This window comes from Erinaceus europaeus, chromosome 2 (genome assembly GCF_950295315.1).
Source record: "Erinaceus europaeus chromosome 2, mEriEur2.1, whole genome shotgun sequence".
Classification (NCBI taxonomy): Eukaryota; Metazoa; Chordata; class Mammalia; order Eulipotyphla; family Erinaceidae; genus Erinaceus; species Erinaceus europaeus.
Window position 1 is genome coordinate 43,517,450 of NC_080163.1, and position 19,557 is coordinate 43,537,006.

The 19,557-nt window shown below is 40.7% G+C and overlaps 1 protein-coding gene across 1 annotated transcript in view; it reads left to right on the plus strand.

Moving 5' to 3' along the window:
• Positions 1-18,903, plus strand: part of CTNNA1 (catenin alpha 1) — a 174,374-nt gene extending 155,471 nt beyond the window's left edge. Inside the window, exons 11-18 of the mRNA XM_007517548.3 lie at positions 3,461-3,617; positions 10,246-10,446; positions 11,153-11,304; positions 14,496-14,606; positions 16,085-16,266; positions 16,349-16,454; positions 17,280-17,414; positions 17,898-18,903. Coding sequence (XP_007517610.1) covers positions 3,461-3,617; positions 10,246-10,446; positions 11,153-11,304; positions 14,496-14,606; positions 16,085-16,266; positions 16,349-16,454; positions 17,280-17,414; positions 17,898-18,185 — 1,332 coding nt within the window. The 3' untranslated portion in view covers positions 18,186-18,903. The remainder of the gene's footprint in view (positions 1-3,460; positions 3,618-10,245; positions 10,447-11,152; positions 11,305-14,495; positions 14,607-16,084; positions 16,267-16,348; positions 16,455-17,279; positions 17,415-17,897) is intronic.
• The last annotated feature ends 654 nt before the right edge of the window (positions 18,904-19,557 follow it).

The window sequence follows — 19,557 nt, forward strand, 5'->3', positions numbered from 1 at the left end:
AATGTATATAGGCTCAGCCACATTGAAAACAGTATAGTGGTTCCTCAAAATTAAAAATGGAAATAGAACTACCATATATGATCTGGCAATTCCACTTCTAGGTATCGATCTAAAGATTATGAAAACACTAATTCAAAAAAATATGCTCCTAGTCTCTCTGCAGTGCTATTATTCACAAGTGCCAAGATATGGAAATAGCATAAGTGCCACCACTGATGGATGAATGAATCAAGATATTATTTCTTACTCTCCTCAAAATATTTTGGTTCTCAGCTACTTATTACTTCAGCTTAATTTATGAATAAGTGTCAATTTTACTATCTTGTTTATTTAAATGTTTTAAATATCCTTCAGAAAAATTAGTCACTTTGGGGTGTTTTTTTAAACCTATTTTCCCACTTATTTTCTATTAATTGCTTGATGATGATCTCATACTTATTTTATATCATTATTTATAATATGTAGAAAGGTTATTGATTTTAAATACATTTACATTTCTAATTTAATGAATGCTTATTTGTAAGTTTTTAAGTTAATTTTTGATATTCTAGAATAAGCAAAAATCACCTGCATTTGAAATTACCCCTCTTTTTTATAGTGGTTTTTTTTCTTTCTGTTATAACCATAGACACATAACATTTCCTGTACTATACGATTATGAGATAAGATATATCACAGAACAAAGAGAACAATTTTCTCTGGTTTTTTTAATTTAATTTTTTATTTTATTTTATTTATTCACTTTTGTTGTCCTTGTTGATTTATTGTTGTAATTGATGTCGTCGTTGTTGGATAGGACAGAGAGAAATGGAGAGAGGAGGGGAAGACAGAGAGAGGGAGAGAAAGATAGACACCTGCAGACCTGCTTCACCGCTTGTGAAGTGACTCCCCTGCAGGTGGGAAGCCGGGGGCTCGAACCGAGATCCTTACTCCAGTTCTTGCACTTTGTGCCACGTGCGCTTAACCCGCTGTAATGGAAAATTTGTCTTAGTATTTAAAACATATAATTAATTACTTGCCTGTGTTTACTTGGCTTTCTTAAGAACATTTTCTTCAGCCAAGAATTCTTCACTCTGATTCATTGATCTATAAGTGAATTAATGAGTTAGTTAATGAAGAAAGTAGTCCACAGTGGTGAGGAGGCATCCACTGAGAAATGAGTGGCAAGACAGAAAAAAGAGGCAAATAACACACTTCAAAGTAATGAAAATATGGAGACTATAGCATGACATATGAGAAATGTAGGATAGTTCTTCTCACAAATGATTTTTGTCCATAATCTATACTCTTTGGGGGATAAGCTGATGATTCAAGAACACTGTTCTTGAATGCCCCTCTAATGTACTGGAAATTAGACCCAACCTGAAGGCACGTGGTTCATGCAGCACCTAAAGAAACCACTCCAAACTTCCAGATGTGTGCCCATAATCCTTTATGCTATTCTCTTGCCGTATCCAGATCTGTTCTTTATCTCTCAGTTGTATTATCACATGTTTATTTCTAATAATCCATGAACACCTTGTGCCAAGGAATTTTACTGAGCATTCTCAGCTCATTTTAATATTACTTAATTTTAGTCATTCAATGAGTACATCAAAGGATCTGAGTAGACATTTCTCCAAAGAATATTTACTATTGGTCAGTCATCAAGACATGAAATAATGGTCAAACAACCCAGGAACCATGAAGAAATGCAAATCAAAACAGTAGTAAGAGATTTCACTTCTTAATAGTATGACTATATATATAATTATTAATGTAAACCAGTTGTGGAACTGGTGAAATAGCTGACTTGGATAATGTACTGCTTTGTCATATGCGTGACCTAAGTGTGAGCCAGGCTCCCACTACTTGGAGGAAGTTTCAGTGCTGTGGTCTCACACTTTTTCTCTGCCTCTTTGTCTCTGTCAAAAAAGTTATCCTGGAAATGGGAGACAGCTTAATGGTTATGCAGACTTTCATCCCTCAGTCAGAGCTCAGCAGTGCTTTGGTGACATAAATAAATCTTCCCAGAGAGGTGAAGCTCCAATGATGAGGAGAGAGAGAGGGGGGAAGGAAGAAGAAAACAGTTGTTGAAGATATGATAGAGCTGTCATGGATGCTGGTTAGAATGTAAGCTTGTGCAGCTGTTTGGGAAAGTAAAACATAAAATTAACCACAACTCAGCAGTTGTGCTTCTGACTAACTGTATACCCCGAAATAAGGAAAACACCAAAATTGTATATATGAATGCTCATAGCACCATTAGTCACAGTAGCCAAAAAGAAGAAATGTAATTGTTAGGTAGATGAATAAATAAAATGTGGTCTGTCTATATGATGACCTTTTTCGTCAGTGAAATACTGGTGTATATTCTATAGTATTAGAACATGTTCAGTGAAAGAAGCTAGTTAGAAAACAGAGATTGGGGTGGCAGCATTTATATGAAGTGTCCAAAATAAGTAAATCCATAGACTCAGTAAAGTTAGTGGTCGCAAGGTGACAGGACTAAGGAATGTCAAGATAAATAAAGACTGACTGCGCATAATGGATTTGGAGTTTCTCTTTGGTGTAATGAAATGGTCTTAAAATCATTGTGACAATAGTTATACAACTGTACATATACTGAAAATCACTGAATGACACAAGTCAAATTGGTGAATTGTTTATGTGAAATCTAGCTCAACAAAATTGTCTTAAAGAAAGTTTTAAATGAACAAATTATGAACTTTCTATGAAGTTCTTATATGACAAGTATGTATCCATTACAAAAAATGCTTGGAGGTCAAATAAAATTTTCCCAAATGTACTTTTAATAGTATATCAAGAAACTGTAGTCACAATATTAAGAATGGTTAGTAACTTGAATAAGCCTAGACATCTTTCAATAGGAGGAAAATGATGCACAGGCAGCTATAAGACGGAGTAGTATGCAGTTAATGCTTTTAACATGTATTTAAAGATCTAGGTTATATTTTATGTAGCATATAATTCTAATAGTATATTTTTGATATGTATGCATATGTGTATATACAAAGGAGAAAAGTCAGAAATATTAAAAATAGTTTTTATCACTGAGTAAAGAGATTAAAAATACCTCCCCACACTTCTTCTTTTCTTTCTTAGCTCTGCTTAGCTCTGACTTGAGATGGGGATTGAACCTGAAACGTTAGTGCTTCAGGTGTGAAAACCTTTTGCTAACCATTACACTATCTTCTCAGCACTCTAGTATATTTTTATTTGTAACTGTGCATTCTAATTCAGTTGTATTCTGTATTCATTCACATGTGAATGTTGCTTATAACAACGGATATTGTTAAACCTGTAGTTTAACATTTCTTTGTTAATGCTCAGGTGAAACGCAGTATTTTGTACCATAGTGAAATACATGAGAAAGAGCCATAGTCACTGTGCTGACCAAGTTGTCCTACCTATTTTAAATGCTTCAAAGAGTAAACAGTGCACCTTAATGTCCTTGCAGGTTATCAATGCAGCATTGGCTTTAGCAGCGAAACCACAAAGCAAACTGGCCCAAGAGAACATGGATCTTTTTAAGGAACAGTGGGAAAAACAAGTCCGTGTTCTCACAGATGCTGTTGATGACATTACTTCCATTGATGACTTCTTGGCTGTCTCAGGTAATGAGCTAGTTCCCCAGAGAAGCATGTGAGGATGTACATAATTACTTTCGCCTAAGTTATAATAATGGACAATCAAAATGCCCCCAGGTCTGGGCAAGTAAATTATTCTAGCAATAATATTGTGTTGCTTTTCATTTTAATTTAAAAAAAAATTAAAGCTACCACTGACTCTTGAGCATTAGGAGGTGGGTCTACAATAGTTTCTGTGTGGTGGGGCTGGCCTCCATCTCAGAAGCTCGCTAGCAGAGGGTCTCCACTGTTTATGTGGAGTGCTATTTTTCAGCAGCATCTGCACCTACTTCTCTTGCTGCTATTGCTTAGGAGAATGCCAACCTATGTACTTGTTAGAGGCTATGGTTATTTTTATGAGTCTTTGAAACAGAAGAAAGGATTCCCAACACCTTGGAAAGCTCTTTTTTCCTCAAAAGCGGTCTAGTTTAAGTGTCTACTTTTCAAAAGACGCGGCATGACGTATGGATAGAAAACAGAGGGGAAATACTTAAGTGCCATTTAATTATGAACTCGCAGAAAATAAATATGGGTAATTCACCTCACAAAAACAGTTGATTTCATTATATAAACATAAACTGGTAATGACAGAGTAAATTGCATTCATATAGAAAATATCTGTCAACTGCAATTCACTGTTTATCACAGAGATAAATTTCAATCCATCTCCTCAGAGTTGAACAAGTATATATAAATGCATTCACCATTTAACAGGGCCTCTGCTGCCCTTGGATGCACTGTTTGCTCTCTGGAGGTGCCAGACTTCCTGAGGCCAGTGGCTGTGGGCAGAATCAGCAACTGGGTATTTGTAGAGCTGAAACTACCTGTCACCCCAGGGAATCACAGGCTGGAACATGGGAGATGTAAGTGTCAATGGGGCTTGAAACAGAAGTGGGGCTTAAGTACATGCACAGCACAGTCCTCCAGCAGTGACCTATATAAGGTGACGTTATGTTCTGCATACCAATGTTTCCCTGTCTCTGTCTGCTCTCCTTGGGATTGGTAAATCTGGCTCTACTTGAGAAAGATGGGAGCAGGCAATACATTAGCTACAAAAAAAAAAAGGAGACAAACCATACTGCTGCAGGACTGCCAAATTACAGGTGCTAGTACTTTAAAACAAAAAATAAAATCATTTGCAAGCACATCTTTGCAGGTGCCAAAAAATGCAGCAATGGCTTTTTTGGGAAATCGTGGCCTTCTGTTGTTTTTTTCCAGTGAAGTACTGAATTATTCTTTTTCATAGGTTCAGAGAAAAACATTCCACCTTCACAGCACGGTTTTAAGCAAACAATAAATTCTGAAATCTAAATGAAAGGTTCCCTCCAGAGATACATAGATACTCCATTCTTAAAACTTTCTTATGATTATGTTCCGTATATATCACACTTGCTCTCAAATTATTTTCAGTTCTTCTTACAGTTAAACAAATAGTAATAGAATCAAATGACCCTCATGTAACACTCTTCAAATCAGAGCACAATAGAGTTTCCATTGTAGCTTTTAGTGGGGTCCAGGCAGTACATGACATAAAAACAGGTGAATGGTGAAGTGAAATCAAGTCTTTTAACCAGATATGCTTTTGTTTGCACTTTTTTTTTTTAGTATGTGTAATTTTTATGCAAATGTATAGAAGTTGGCTTGATGGAAAGGTGTTTAGACAGTTTCTCTTTAGCAAATAAAAACATAGAACAATTCTGAGTCATGTAGTGGTGATGCTGTCAGAATATCTGAATTTTAGAGGTCTACCCTAGTATTTCTGTTTTGTCACAGGCCTGCTTATCAGTGTCAGATAACTAAACAATTGCAGCACAAGAGTCATTCTTCTAATTTGGACCTTTTAGGGGCATTGAATGGTGTGAGGAGACAAGCCTGTGGAAAGTTCTTCTGAATTGATTAGTTAATTTTTGTCACTCGTATTCCTTGTAAAAATTTGTTTTTTAATTTGAGGGAAAACCAGAATGTCACTGATATATACAACATGAAGAACCAAATTGGAGAATCTCAAGCGTTAGAGGCCAACACTATTTACTACTCCACCCCTGCCCCCAGGTTGCTTCAGGCTCCCAGTGCAGGGTCTAGCTTCTGGTTGGTGGGCTTCATAAAATTTTGTCCAATGAAAAGTAAGGATACTGCTTAACTCCTTGGAGAGGTTGTTTTCTGCCATATTCAGAAACCTTGTTTCCCTTTGGCAGCATGAGAGGTTTTGTTTCCTCTCTTGGAATTCATGGGACTTGGATGTTATAATCCTGTCTACTCACTGAATCCTGGAAGTAGGACTGAGGGACCCAGCAGTTCTTTTCTGTTGTTCTTTTGGTCCCCTGAGTCTCTCCCCAACTCTACCCTCTTTTGGAGATGGTTGTAGAAACAGAGCCTCCCACATATGCAAATTTTATTGCTCCCAGCCAAGTTTTTCACTTTTTATTTAAATGTGTATGTGGAAAGAGAGAGATGTAGAGATGGGGGTGGGAGGGTGAAGAGACACCACAGCATTTGCTCCAACGTCTACTCCTATGTGTTCCTGACTTCCCTTATACTTACAATAAATCGTTTTCTGATTTGTGTCTCAAAGAATAAAGGTCATCTGGTGTATAGCCTGGTGAAGCTGCCTAGACCCGGTTAGTAGCTTTTCACAAGGCTGCAAAGGAATCTTGGGTCACTGTGTATCAAGTATGAGACAGTGGCACTTTAATACTGAGAGAGGAGCATGTATGTCACCCTCAAGGCAGTAGAGAGATAGTGGGGATTCCTTTTTCCCAAGCTATTTGATTCAGAATATTGTCTTGAAAATATTGGACATGGTTTAAGATGCTACAGAGCACTCAGCAAACCGTGAATATATTTATATTGACTGATCTCCCTTAAGGACAGTGGGTTGAAATTTATCAAAGTGATAAAAGCTGTTTGAATTTCATTTGAATTGTATTTGAAAAATGTTTTTCACAGGAATGCAATTTACTTTCTCATTTGCTTACTCTGCCTATGTGTGGAAGTTTTGCTTCCATACAGTTTTGCATTTTCCCCCTGAAAGATGCAAGTGCTGGTTATAGAGGTTATAATTGTATTTGTTAAATATCTTTACCAAATGCTCTCAGAGACAAACAATATATTACATTAGGTACTTTGGAGCAACACAAGTGGTAATTTGTACTTAATATTCTTCATTAACTGCTAGTGTGCCCAAAGAATTTGGTCTGATTAGGAGGCCATGAAATAAGAGAACTAGTGTATGTACTTTTTGTTCTTGTGTTTAATAGCAAAAAAAATTAAAACTGAAGATACGTTTCTACAGGCAGTGGTGAAGTTAGGTTTGATTTCTGATTCTAACATTCCATAGCTGTATGACCCCGGGCTAGTCATTCAATATTTTGATGTTCTTGTTTCCTTATTAAACTGTGATTTTAAGGAAATGGTTACCATATAGAAAGCTAAATGCCAAGCACTCAGAATATTTCCTGTTACAGGTTGTGTCCTTTCTGTTAAGTATTGATGTCATTTCCTGTGTGTGCATAAGGTTGCACCAATGATCATCCAGCACAAAGGGTATATAAAACGGGCCCTTTTATACATTATGAACTGAATGTAAGTTCAGCCTTTCTGGACAATGCCAATTGGCTTGATGCCTGGAGGGCAATTAGACACTATATGTTACTTCAGATATACAGCATATGCCTTTTTACATCATAGTTCAATTACTAGAAAATTTCCCTAGAGATAAATACACAAAATGTTTATTAAAATACCTGTAAAGGGTGTTCACTGAAACCAAAGCACCAGCTCCAGTCTAAAAGAAAGCTGTGGATAAGTTAATTATGACCACCCCCAAATCTATTTAGTAGGATACCATGCAGTTAATAAAGTAAATATGTAGAAATAAACTTACAAGTTAGTTTAATCAGTACAGATTATTGTCTATGATTGATTGGAAATTCAGTGACTCATGGTTCAAGTTAGTGTGGACTAACTCCTACCGTATTTGCTTAGTTCCATCCTAAACTACCTTTCACCTTAGTACTCAAGTGTAAAGAGCAGAACTGATGCTGTCCTGGGTGTGGTGGCCATGGCTAGCTGGGCCTTTCCAACAAACAGCTGTATTTAGCAAGGGTTGAGAAATACTTCCTAGCATATGCTTCTTCTGTTGCCTAAAAATAGCTGGTCCTTCTTTGTTTGGACTTATCTGAAAGAACAACAGTATGAATTCAAGAAAGTTAAAATTGACTTTAAAAAATGTACATGTCTAGATGAACAAATCTATGAGTGTTGGGCCACTGTATTTAAAGATGTGATCTCTGTAATTCTCCTCCCCCCATACACACTGTTTTGGAAAAGGGTGTCTTAAAAATCAGTGATAGAGGCTGGGGAAGTAGCATGATTATGCATAAACACTTTCATGCCTGAAGCACCAACAGCCCCAGGTGGTAGACTACCTACAATATACAATAATCAGTAGCATAACTGTTTAGTATAAAATATTAAACTAAAAGAAGAAATTCAGAAATCAGTCCATTATTAATAGCAGGGAAAAAAAAAAAAAGAAGATTCGATGTGTAGGAATAAAGAATAATGGAGGTGAAAGACCGGTGTGTTGAGTCCTGGGCTGGGCCAACTGCATAATAGTTATGGAAATGACTTTCATGCCTGAGACTCTGAGTGCCCAGAGTCAATCTGCAAAACCACCATAAGCCAGAGTAGAGCAATGCTCGGTAAATAGAAGAAGAGAGAAAGCAGATCACTATCCAGTTCTGGAACTCATTATTTTTTTTAATAGGATAGAAATTGAGATGGGGGAAGAGTAGAGAGAGACATCTGCAGCACTGTTTCACAGATTGTGAAGCTTCACCTTGCAGGTGAGGTCTGGGGGCTTGAGCCAGGTTCTTTACTATTAGCGGTGTGTGTGCTCAACCTGGTGTGGCAAATCTTAACACATTTTAAATTATATGCTAAATTATGATCTCACCTACACTGTGGTAACTCATTTTCCACTTCTACAATAGCAATTCTTGACATTGATATATTCTGACTTTTCTTTCAGAGAAATGTTTTTATTTATTTTAGGAAAATTTAAGGGCTTGGGGAAATAGATCCATCATATTGTATAATGGAATCTTCGCTGCCCTAAAAACACCTCTCCTCTATTTTGTCTTTCCCCACCCCAACTCTGGTACCAGATTCCTGATCATTTTACTGTTCCCATCATTTTCCTTTTTCTAGTTGTAGTTGGAACCTTATGCTATATCCTTTTCAGATTGGCTTTTTTTTTCCCCCACTTAATAACATGCAGTTATGTTTCTTCCATGTCTTTTCATGACTTGATAGTTCATTTTTCAAGCTGAATAACACTATTGTCTGAATGTGGCAGTTTATCTGCTCTCTTACTGTAGGACATGTTAGTTGCTTCCAGGTCTTTGCAATTGCAAATAAAACTGCTATAAACATCTGCCTGCAGGCTTTTGTGGAGACATGTTGTCATCTTTTTTTTTTTTTTTTCATTTCTTTCATAACATTTCTTTATTCTCATAATTTTTCATCTTATTCCATAAAGCTTGTGGTCTCAAAATAAAGAGAAGCTTGTAGAGTCACAATCTGTGGTCTCTTGAAAACTACAGAAAGGAGGGCCTTTGTGTCCTGTGACCTACCAGAGAGCCTTGAATTCCAAAAGCAGGGCATTGTGTTGGCTCTGTTATTCACTAGATCTGCTGAGTAGCATCTGCCTTTTGCTTCCTTTGAGATGGGAAGCAATAGCATTCTGACTGCTCTCCTGCTATTCTGGTCTGTGTGGCCCTGTGACATTGAATGGCGTGCTGGTGGCCTCTGCAGTGCTTAAGAACATTTCCTTTCTCCATTCTGGAGCTGCTCCCACTCTCCTAATGGCTGTGTAGCATCCATAGCTTATTACTTCTCTGCTCATGGATATCCTACTTGCTTCCACTGTTAGTGCAGATGAAGCAACCTCTTTAACCATGGGGCCCCCAGATTCCAGTGTTAAGCTTTTTGCTTTGAGGAAAAATAGTTTGGGTGGATCCTACAGATCCATCTCTAGGACTGGTCGGATACAGTTGTCAGCTTAACGGGATTCAAGGATTTCTGCAAATATCACAGCACGTCCACCTGCATCCATGAGAAGGGTGCTAAATGTTTCTGCCTCAACACCTTTCAGAAGAGGCTTCAATCTGTTTCCCAGCACCTTCTTTAATCCTAGGACTGTGTTGGCTTTTTGGTAGATTGTTTAAATGCTGTTCGCATCCATGGAAGGAAAGGCACAGGATTGGGAGAATGAAAGACTTGTTCTACTTTAGATGTTGTTTGGCACTTTAGGTCAGTGGAATTATTTTAGAGAACGAGAAGTTAACTGAATTTTCTGTAGTCTGAATTCTCTGCTTAAAAAAGGGGTCTTTTTGAAACTGCGAATGAACCTTGTTATTGGAAGTGATTACAGATTGAGTTTCTGTGAGCCACTTATCAATCAATCCTGTCTTTTCAGTGAAATGATACATATAAAGTCTTTGATACTGTAACTGGCACAAAGTGAGTACTGGTGATTAATAGATGCCAGTTTACTGTTGTCCCCTTTCTAGCAAGAGTCCTTCTCTCATTCAGTATTTTGCTTTCTCCTCAGAAAATCACATTTTGGAAGATGTGAATAAATGTGTTATTGCTCTGCAAGAGAAAGATGTTGATGGGCTGGACCGCACAGCTGGTGCAATCCGAGGCCGGGCAGCCCGGGTCATTCATGTGGTCACCTCAGAGATGGACAATTATGAGCCAGGGGTCTACACAGAAAAGGTGCTGGAAGCTACCAAGCTACTCTCCAACACAGGTAATGGACCACCTTACTGGTATTCCCCAGATAGGTGGCCTGGGTGGGGCAGACCATCCTGTTAGTGCAAGGTCTGTGGACAGGAAGTAGGTAAGAACTCAACTAAGGTTTAAGGACAAGAGTTCTTGGCGACATATCAGACTAGTAAAGAGTTAAATTAAGTCCTTGTGGGCACATGTACTTCATGTGTGGCCCAAAAATAGTGATGGGAATAAATCTAAACACATTTGAAACAAATACCTGACTTAAGCCTCCTATTACCAAATAAGTACTAAGTTAAGGGGGAGTTCCATTATTTAAAAAAAGTTTATTTAAAAAAAAAAATTTAAAGAGTTACTTATTGATGAGGGGAGGGTGGGGAGAAAACCAGAGCACCACTTTAGCACACATGGCCAGGACCAAACTTGAGACCCAGTGCTTTGTCCACTGTGGCACCACTCGGCTCTGGCATGTAGTGAAAGGAATCTCATCCTGTGCTCTTCCTCTGGGTCCCATTCTTACACAGTACCTCAAGTCAATCTCAGCCTCCCAAAACAATATTGCAGCATCTGGTATGAGACTATGAAGATGATTCAAATCTTCGTAAAATACCACATTTACTAGACTTCAACCACAGATACTTCTGACATAGTAGTACAGTCTCTGTGTCTGACTGAGAGGTTTGGGGGGTCTGCTAGGTTTTTGAGGCTGCTGTTTTTCTCTGCAGTCATGCCACGTTTCACTGAGCAAGTAGAAGCCGCCGTGGAAGCCCTCAGCTCAGACCCTGCCCAGCCCATGGACGAGAACGAGTTTATTGATGCCTCTCGCTTGGTGTACGACGGCATACGGGACATCAGGAAAGCAGTGCTGATGATAAGGGTGCGTAACTGCATTTCAGACATTTAGCAGCTTATCATTTGCTAAACTTAGGCAATGCATCATTCTGAAACTCAGCAGATGCAATGACACTATATTAAAACCATGCATCTAAAAGCTGTTAGAAAGAGAAATGTTTAATTACGATGTCTAAAATGACTGTTAGTTGCAGGCTAGATCCAAACTTGGGCTAAGAAGGGGAGCTAGTGGAGCTCTTAATAATTCAATTTAGGACAAACAGGCTTTCATTTGAATTAAATGAAAACTACAATCAGTTAATTTCAGATATAGGAGCATTTCCTTAATGGAAGCTGAAGTTTCTTCACATGATGTGCCCCTCTCCTCAAAGAGGCAGAAGGCAGGCAAGATGCACCTTAGGAACTGCATAGCAATGATACTTCCTGGTTCAGTGCCAAGAGCCCCATTTGACCGAGCTGAGAGAAATCCAGGGCTACTCTGGGTTGGTATGAAACAAAGAGTTGAGAAACTACTAACTGCTGTGTAATGCTCCCTCAGGCTGCAGGGCCAGTGTAGAACTCTTCCCCAGAGCCATGTGGACACGCCATTCCCTGCCCACATCCTAGAAAGCAGCTGTCAATCTAGTGGGGTCAGAGGACTTTTATTAAAGCCTCTATGATTTGCTATAGAGTCCCCAGTACACATACACGTTTACACCCTCCAGAACCTAGGCAGATTGTCAGCTGGAAACAGAGGCCATTTCTGAGACAAGGCTTGACCTATTTTGTATGCAGTGTAGAAACACTTGGCAAGATATACTCCACACTGGGGTGAGATTCTAGAAGGGTTGCCTGCTAAATTCCTACAGGCCCCAGGTTTCCTGGACATGTTGAGGAATAGGGCAAGGAGAGGGTGAAGAAATTGTATTTGGCAAAGGCCTGGTTAAACTTAGCAGCCATATCTCTGTGACTGGAAGGGATCTCAGAATCACATGTACTAATGATAATGAACATAGTTCTGTACTAACAAAGTTCTTACCATTCTGAGAGATGCCTGGAAATAGTTCATCTTTTTAGAGATTAAGTAGGCTGAAACTGCATATACTATAAGAGATGTTTGCACATTTCAGAATTCTGTTCTGGGGAATCAGGTAAGGTTGTGAGAAATCATTTAGCTCTAAGCACAGTCCCCATATGTCTCTGAATGTTTTTTTCTCTTAAAAATTTCGAGATACTGGGGGAGTCAGGCAGAGCGCAGGTAGCGCAAAGCGCAAGGATCGGCATAAGGATCCTGGCTCGAACCCCCGGCTCCCCGCCTGCAGGGGAGTCGCTTCACAAGCAGTGAAGCAGGTCTGCAGGTGTCTGTCTTTCTCTCCCCTCTCATCCAACTACAATGACATCAATAACAACAATAATAACTACAACAGTAAAATAACAAGGACAACAGAAGGGAAAATAAATATTTTTTAAAATTTTTAAAAAGATTGAGATAACTGGCAATGCTTCCTCATCATCCCACCTTCATCACCTTTCAGTCCCCTCATGAGACCTCTCAAGGCCACCCACATAAAATTACAATCCGTCTACTTTATTTCTAGCACTCACTGCTTTCTAGTATGTCATATAATTCATCTTCTTATTTGTCATTTCCCCCAGAATATATATATGACAGCAGGGATTTTTGTCAGTCATTTTGTGTCAGGCTATCTGGGTTGGAGAGAACTCGACCGGAGCCAACCTGGGCTGTTGCTTACTCAGCGACACGGGACAGAGACCAGGAACTCGATGCAATGCCTTTATTGATTAGAGACAACACCTTTATATATATCTTTAACCGGAAATGGCTAGCAGAGCGGGTGGAGAAGAGCGCGAAAGTTCTAACCAGTGGGATAAACCAATACCCTACGGGCAGGGCAGGTCTCAGGCAAAACAATGATTATGTAAATAGACCATACTATCAGCAATGCAGGGTTGCTGGCGTAATGCTCAACAAATAAGTGGAGATATTTTGTTTCTTGGCCAGAACTGTTATTGGGTTATTGAGGGTGGACATCATGTCAGACGTGCCTTTGAGAACACTGCTCCATAGATTTAATACTCATTCAACTCTAAAGGGATTTATGACCCCAAGATCAGAATGTCAGTGGTATCACTGTCCTCACCTCATTTCGAGGGACAGGTCTGATGCCTGCAAGTGCACAAACCCAGATAGCCTTGGCTCTTTCACATGCTTCCCCACGTCCTCTCGTCTGCACCTCCCAGCAAGCCTGGGCTGAGACCAGGTCTTGGTGCAGATAAGGGGCTCACTCGCCTCACTGCCTTCCTATCACAGGCCTACTGGCTGGGCCCAAAGCCAACCCCAGCTGCTCTGCCTGCTGCCCCTTTACTGATAACTTCCAGAAGATGACATTATGTTTCAAGTCAGCAGCTAATTACAGGAGGCTGGAGGGTTATGCAAAATAAGAATTTTATTTCATAATTAAAGCATGAGCTAGGACTAATAATCACTCCCTTTGGCATACCTGCCATATTTTGTCTTTACCTTCGATAGTTGCTTGCTTTTTTTTTTTTCTTGCCTCTTCTCACAGCAGCCTTTGACATCCTAAGAAATATAGCAAAAAAAAAAAAAAGAAAAAAAAAAAAAGCCATGATGAATTTTTTTGTTGTTTTTGTTGCCTCCAGGGTTATTACTGGGGCTCAGAGCCTACACTATGGATTCAGTGCAAGAACCGGGATCCTTGTGCTTTGTACTATGTGAGAGATTAACCCAGTGTGCCACCACATGGCCCTTGCTGGTGGGGATCAGGCACTTGAACCTGTATCCTTGCACATTGTAATGTGAGCATTTAACCAGGTGCACCACCGCCTGGACCCCTAAGTGGGGAAATTGGAAGAATCTCTTTAGTGTTGCTGTATAAAACACCTGTTTTTCACACAATTCCTCTTCTGCCCACAATAGTACTCACTTTTGTCTGTCCACATTTAGTGTAGTGGCATCTCTACTCTTTTCTGAAAAAAGAGTGAAAAAGTCAGTTCAGGAGCAATAAAATCATGTATGTGCAAGACACCTCAGTGCTACTGCTGGTAATATTTCCAAGAAGTGAAAACCTTGTGCGAAACTATAGCCAGCTGCTGACTACAGGGGCATCACCGTGTCTGCTCTTTGGAACACTACACACACAATTTCAAAATTCTAGACATTGATGTGTTGTCTCACTCAAGATCTCTCTTTGGCAGACCCCAGAGGAGCTGGATGACTCCGACTTCGAGACAGAAGACTTTGATGTCAGAAGCAGGACAAGCGTCCAGACAGAAGATGATCAGCTCATTGCTGGACAGAGTGCGCGGGTGAGGAATAAATCTCACTTGTTCAGCCTTGAGAGCACCATTTTCCCTCTTTGCTCTCAGGCAGCAGGGCTGAAGTTGTGGCATTGGTAGTTGGAGGTTCTTTGAAAATGTCTCCTCAGCTATACCCTGGACCTTTGGTTAATGACAAAATCCTACATCAGGAAAGCCCTAGTCAGTGCAATGTTTGAAATTTGAAAAAGATTACTGTCTTTGCCCATCTCAATGATACCATGCATATGAACTATTTAATTATTCACAGGTTAAAAAAATAACAATGGTACATTCAGGAAAAGTAGTCAGAGCCACTGTATTCATTTGAGTCATTAAATCTTCCATCAATAGCATTTATGTTTTTGGAAGGATGCCAAGAAATATTTCTAAGGAGTCTTTTCACTCCTTAGAAATCATTTTAAACAGCAAGTGTGTCCCAGCTTTGGTCTTCACTCAGTCATCGCACATTGGGAAGCTTGAGTGGGGAGGAGCCCAATGCCTGGATTCTGTGTGGTTCAAGGTGGGCACCAGGCTTCTGAATAGTGTTCTGATAAGCATAAATGCCCTCTCAGGTAGCTAAAATGTACATTGCTCAGCAGATCCTCTTTTGCTTTCTTTCTTAAAAACTACCTGAGTTTACTTTGTCAAGTTAGAGGATGCAATTGGACCAGAGGGAATATCTGCTTAGGGTCTGTGAAAGAAAGAGCTCTACACCTCAGACTTTCTCTTATATAGAAAGCATTAGGCTAGGCTTTAGTTGCTTAGGCTCTGCCAGAGAGTAGGGATAGTCCCAGACTTAGTAGCTTCAGAGGAAGAGGACAACAGAGAGGCAAGAACTGAAACAGCCCTCCTCCTCCTGCTTCTCCATTCACTGTACTGACAATTCATGGTCTCTATTCCCACAAGTTGCCTCAGGAGGGTGAAAATGGAGAGGCGTGGGAGTTGGGCAGTAGCACAGCGGGTTAAATGCAGGTGGTGCAAGGATCCCAGTTTGAGCCCCTGGCTCCTAACCTGCAGGGGAGTCGCTTCACACGTGGTGAAGCAGGTCTGCAAGTATCTGTCTTCCTCTCTGTCGTATCCAATAACGACGATGGCATCAATAACAACAACAAAAGGGAATAAATAAGACTTTAAAAAAATAATTTAAAAAAGGAGAGGCTTGCCATGACAGATTCAAAAGCCTGTCCCTTCTCCATCCAACAAGTACAGGCCTTGGCAGGGTGAACTTTTAAGAAGATTCTGGCCTTGCCCAGGTGTGACCATGAAGACACTACAGTAGCCTTGTCTAGTTTTCCTCTATACTAAAACTGGTAAGAACAAGAAAAGGGAGCCAGGAATGTAGGCTTCATAAACGTCTGCGCAAAATGGAGCCCATTAGAGCATTATCCTACCTGTGTCAGGCTGCTTGGTGGAAATGTTCTCGACTAATGCACTGTGAGAATGTCAGATTCTTTTTATGTTAGAGCTTTCTGTGCTTTGGATTTTAGGCTATCATGGCTCAGCTTCCCCAGGAGCAAAAAGCAAAGATTGCAGAACAGGTGGCCAGCTTCCAGGAAGAAAAGAGCAAGCTGGATGCTGAGGTGTCCAAATGGGATGACAGTGGTAACGACATCATCGTGCTAGCCAAGCAGATGTGCATGATTATGATGGAGATGACAGACTTCACACGGTGAGCAGCTCTCTGCTCTGCAGTCTTCATCTTGACTAGGAAGGGCTCCACAGACAATACTCCCATTCTCTCTCTCTCACAGAGGTAAAGGACCACTCAAAAATACATCAGATGTGATCAGTGCTGCCAAGAAAATTGCTGAGGCGGGATCCCGAATGGACAAACTTGGCAGGACCATTGCTGACCACGTGAGTGACAGGCATCCATGACTTCATTTATTCTGGGATTCAGGTGACCTAAAGTGATATAAGCAGTACTTCACATGGGACATAGCACTCTTTTTAAAAAAAGTTTACAGATATTTAAGGACTTCAGAAATAGGCCCAGTATGCATAGGAACATATCTCTGGAGCAGAGTATCCTAAATTCTTTCTGCCCAGACCTGAGTTTTAGCTGTTTGAAAGGGAGAAACTGTTCTCATATTAAAAAAAAATACTTCCTGCCTCCTAGAAAATTAACAGTCCATTTACCTTGATATTTTCTTATTACCAGCCCTCTCCTCGCAGTCTTGTGCCTCTCCTGACTTCCACTCTATTCTGCTGCCAACAAGGTCTTATCTCAAAATGGAAATCAGATATGGCTCTGTCTTGCTTCCTAGAATAAAATTCAAAATCTCCAGCATATTCCCACTCACTGCGCCCAGCCTCACAGGAGGGAAGTGCTCTTTCATTCTGTGGGTAAAGCCTTCTAAGCCAGCCCTGAGCTTTGGTGACAGGCGGTTGAACAGCAGTTTCCCCGTGACTGGTCAAGACCTCGCTGTGTTTGCAGTGTGTTTCATAATTGTACAGTAAACTGCCTCTTGAGGGGAAGGACTTTTTGATGGTTATTACAGCTCTAAAGCACTCTTGACTATCTCTAGAACCATATTTGCCTGCTGCAGCTTTCCCACCTTTAAGAGAGGTGCAGGCCCACCCAGAGAGTAGCTGAGGGTTGTGACTACCCCGGTCTCTATCTAGCAGGTGGGGGAAGCTTGTTGGTGGCTTTGTGTGGTGCTAAGTCTGCTTTCCCACCAGTGTCCAGACTCGGCCTGCAAGCAGGACCTGCTGGCCTACCTGCAGCGCATTGCCCTCTACTGCCACCAGCTCAACATCTGCAGCAAAGTCAAAGCTGAGGTGCAGAATCTTGGTGGCGAACTTGTTGTGTCCGGGGTAAGTTCACCTGTGAAAAGAGGTGCTTAATGGGACTGTGCTGGCCTTTCTCCACAATGAAAGTGACCTCTTGGTCACATGTACCCCTGCCTTAGAAAAACTGGGAAGTTTCCTCTTAGTCCTTGGAGACCAGGGCTACATGTTGGCAGCCCGTGCTGAAAGGCAGCTGGGAGCCATACAGGAAAAAAAAAATTTTTATCTTACTTGCCTGCCCTTCCTTCTTCTCCCTAGAGAGAAATTAAACCTGTTCAGTTGCAAAGACAATAGACAGGCTTTTTCTCAAGTATGTCTTGTTATATTTGGTCAGAGGGCATCTTGATGACAGGACCTCTTTACAAAGATATTTTGTTTGTTAGACAGTGAAACTGATGTTTTCGGGGTATTTGGGTAAAAGTCACTGAGAATCCTGGAGGTGGGTTCCACTCCCATGGGGCTGGAGGTCAGGCTTTTGTTCCTCAACCTCATCATGTCTGTGCTTCCCAGGTGGACAGCGCCATGTCCCTGATCCAGGCAGCCAAGAACTTGATGAATGCCGTGGTACAGACAGTGAAAGCGTCCTATGTGGCCTCCACCAAGTACCAGAAGTCGCAGGGTATGGCTTCTCTCAACCTCCCTGCTGTGTCGTGGAAGATGAAGGCACCTGAGAAAAAGCCTTTGGTGAAGAGAGAGAAGCAGGATGAGACCCAGACCAAGATTAAGCGGGCATCTCAGAAAAAGCACGTGAACCCTGTACAGGCCCTAAGTGAGTTCAAAGCCATGGACAGTATCTAAGGCTGTCCCACGGCTCCTAGAGATCAGTCACTGTTCTTCCTTGAGTTGTATTTGCTTGACAGAAAACTGATGTTAGCTTCCACAGGGAAATAGGCAGAATTTAAACCTGGCCAGGTGGTGAATTTTGCAAGGACATAACTAGCATTTATGTCGGTAAAGATACTTTTAGAATTCAGGAGTATACTTCTTGCTCCATATTTTTTTTACAACCTTAATGTAAAATTCGATAACCAAAGAGAATCTCACACTAACTTGCTGGTAACACCCCTTGACCAAGTGTAATGACCCTTCTGCTCAGCCTTTATTCAGGGAGGGGGCTTCCACCAGCCCCAAGTATTAAGGAGTGTTGCCAAAAGGTCTCTAGAGAGAAAACACAAGGTATCATGAAGAATACCGACTTACTCTATGACATTACATAAGAATTCTAATATTAATAAAGTTGCTTTTTTTCCAGGCCAGACTTTTTTGATGCCATAATCAGAACATGCTTTTCCCTTTGGCTCACTTCTAATAATTGCACCGTTTCCTGCCTTGGGCTTCCAACAGGAGCCTGACAAAATAGTGTTTGCTTAGGCACTAATTTAGATTTTTACCTTATTTGTGATTACTATAACGATTACTATAGCTGCAAGGTATGATTTTACTGTCTTATTTAAATTTTGTGAACTTGAATGTTTTTTACACTAGCTTTTCCCAATAAAGTCCACTCTGAAACCAATGCTGAGCTGAGTTTACATTAAACAGGTCTTGGATCTGCCAGGGCTGCACAGCCTGGAAACATCATCCCTCCTGCCTTGGAAATTAAAAAGTCCAGGAGACGGTTCAGTTCCTGGCACATAGATGCCAGAGCTGTACACTCTGTTAAGTTTGGGGCTTAATACCTGCATGGTAAATTCATTGCTCCCACTAGTCATTTTTCCAACTTGATAGGACACCTTCACTGAACATGAAGCTCCCCACTCCAGGTGGGGACTGAGACCTGGTAATGTATACACTTTATCAAGTGACCTAAGTGAGCACATTCCCAGACTCCAGCCTGAAGTTCCTTCCACATGCTGACTTGACTGCACAACTCTCTACTTGAAGCCTAGGCGATCATCAACATATTAGGTGTTGCTATGTAACAAACTGCCCCAAAAATTAGCAACAGAAACATTACCTCGGTTTATATAGAATGAGAGCTTCAGGCCATGTGGGCTTACACTATGATCACAGGCTTGTCTCCAGAGTGGAGGATTCCAAAGAATAGCAACCACAAAGGAACAGGGTGCTTTTTGGTCACTTCCATTTGTCACACGGCCTAGTGAGCTAAGGAGATGGACTCTCCAGTGCTGTCTACCTTGGCTCACTCTCCCTCAATGAAAATTGTCCC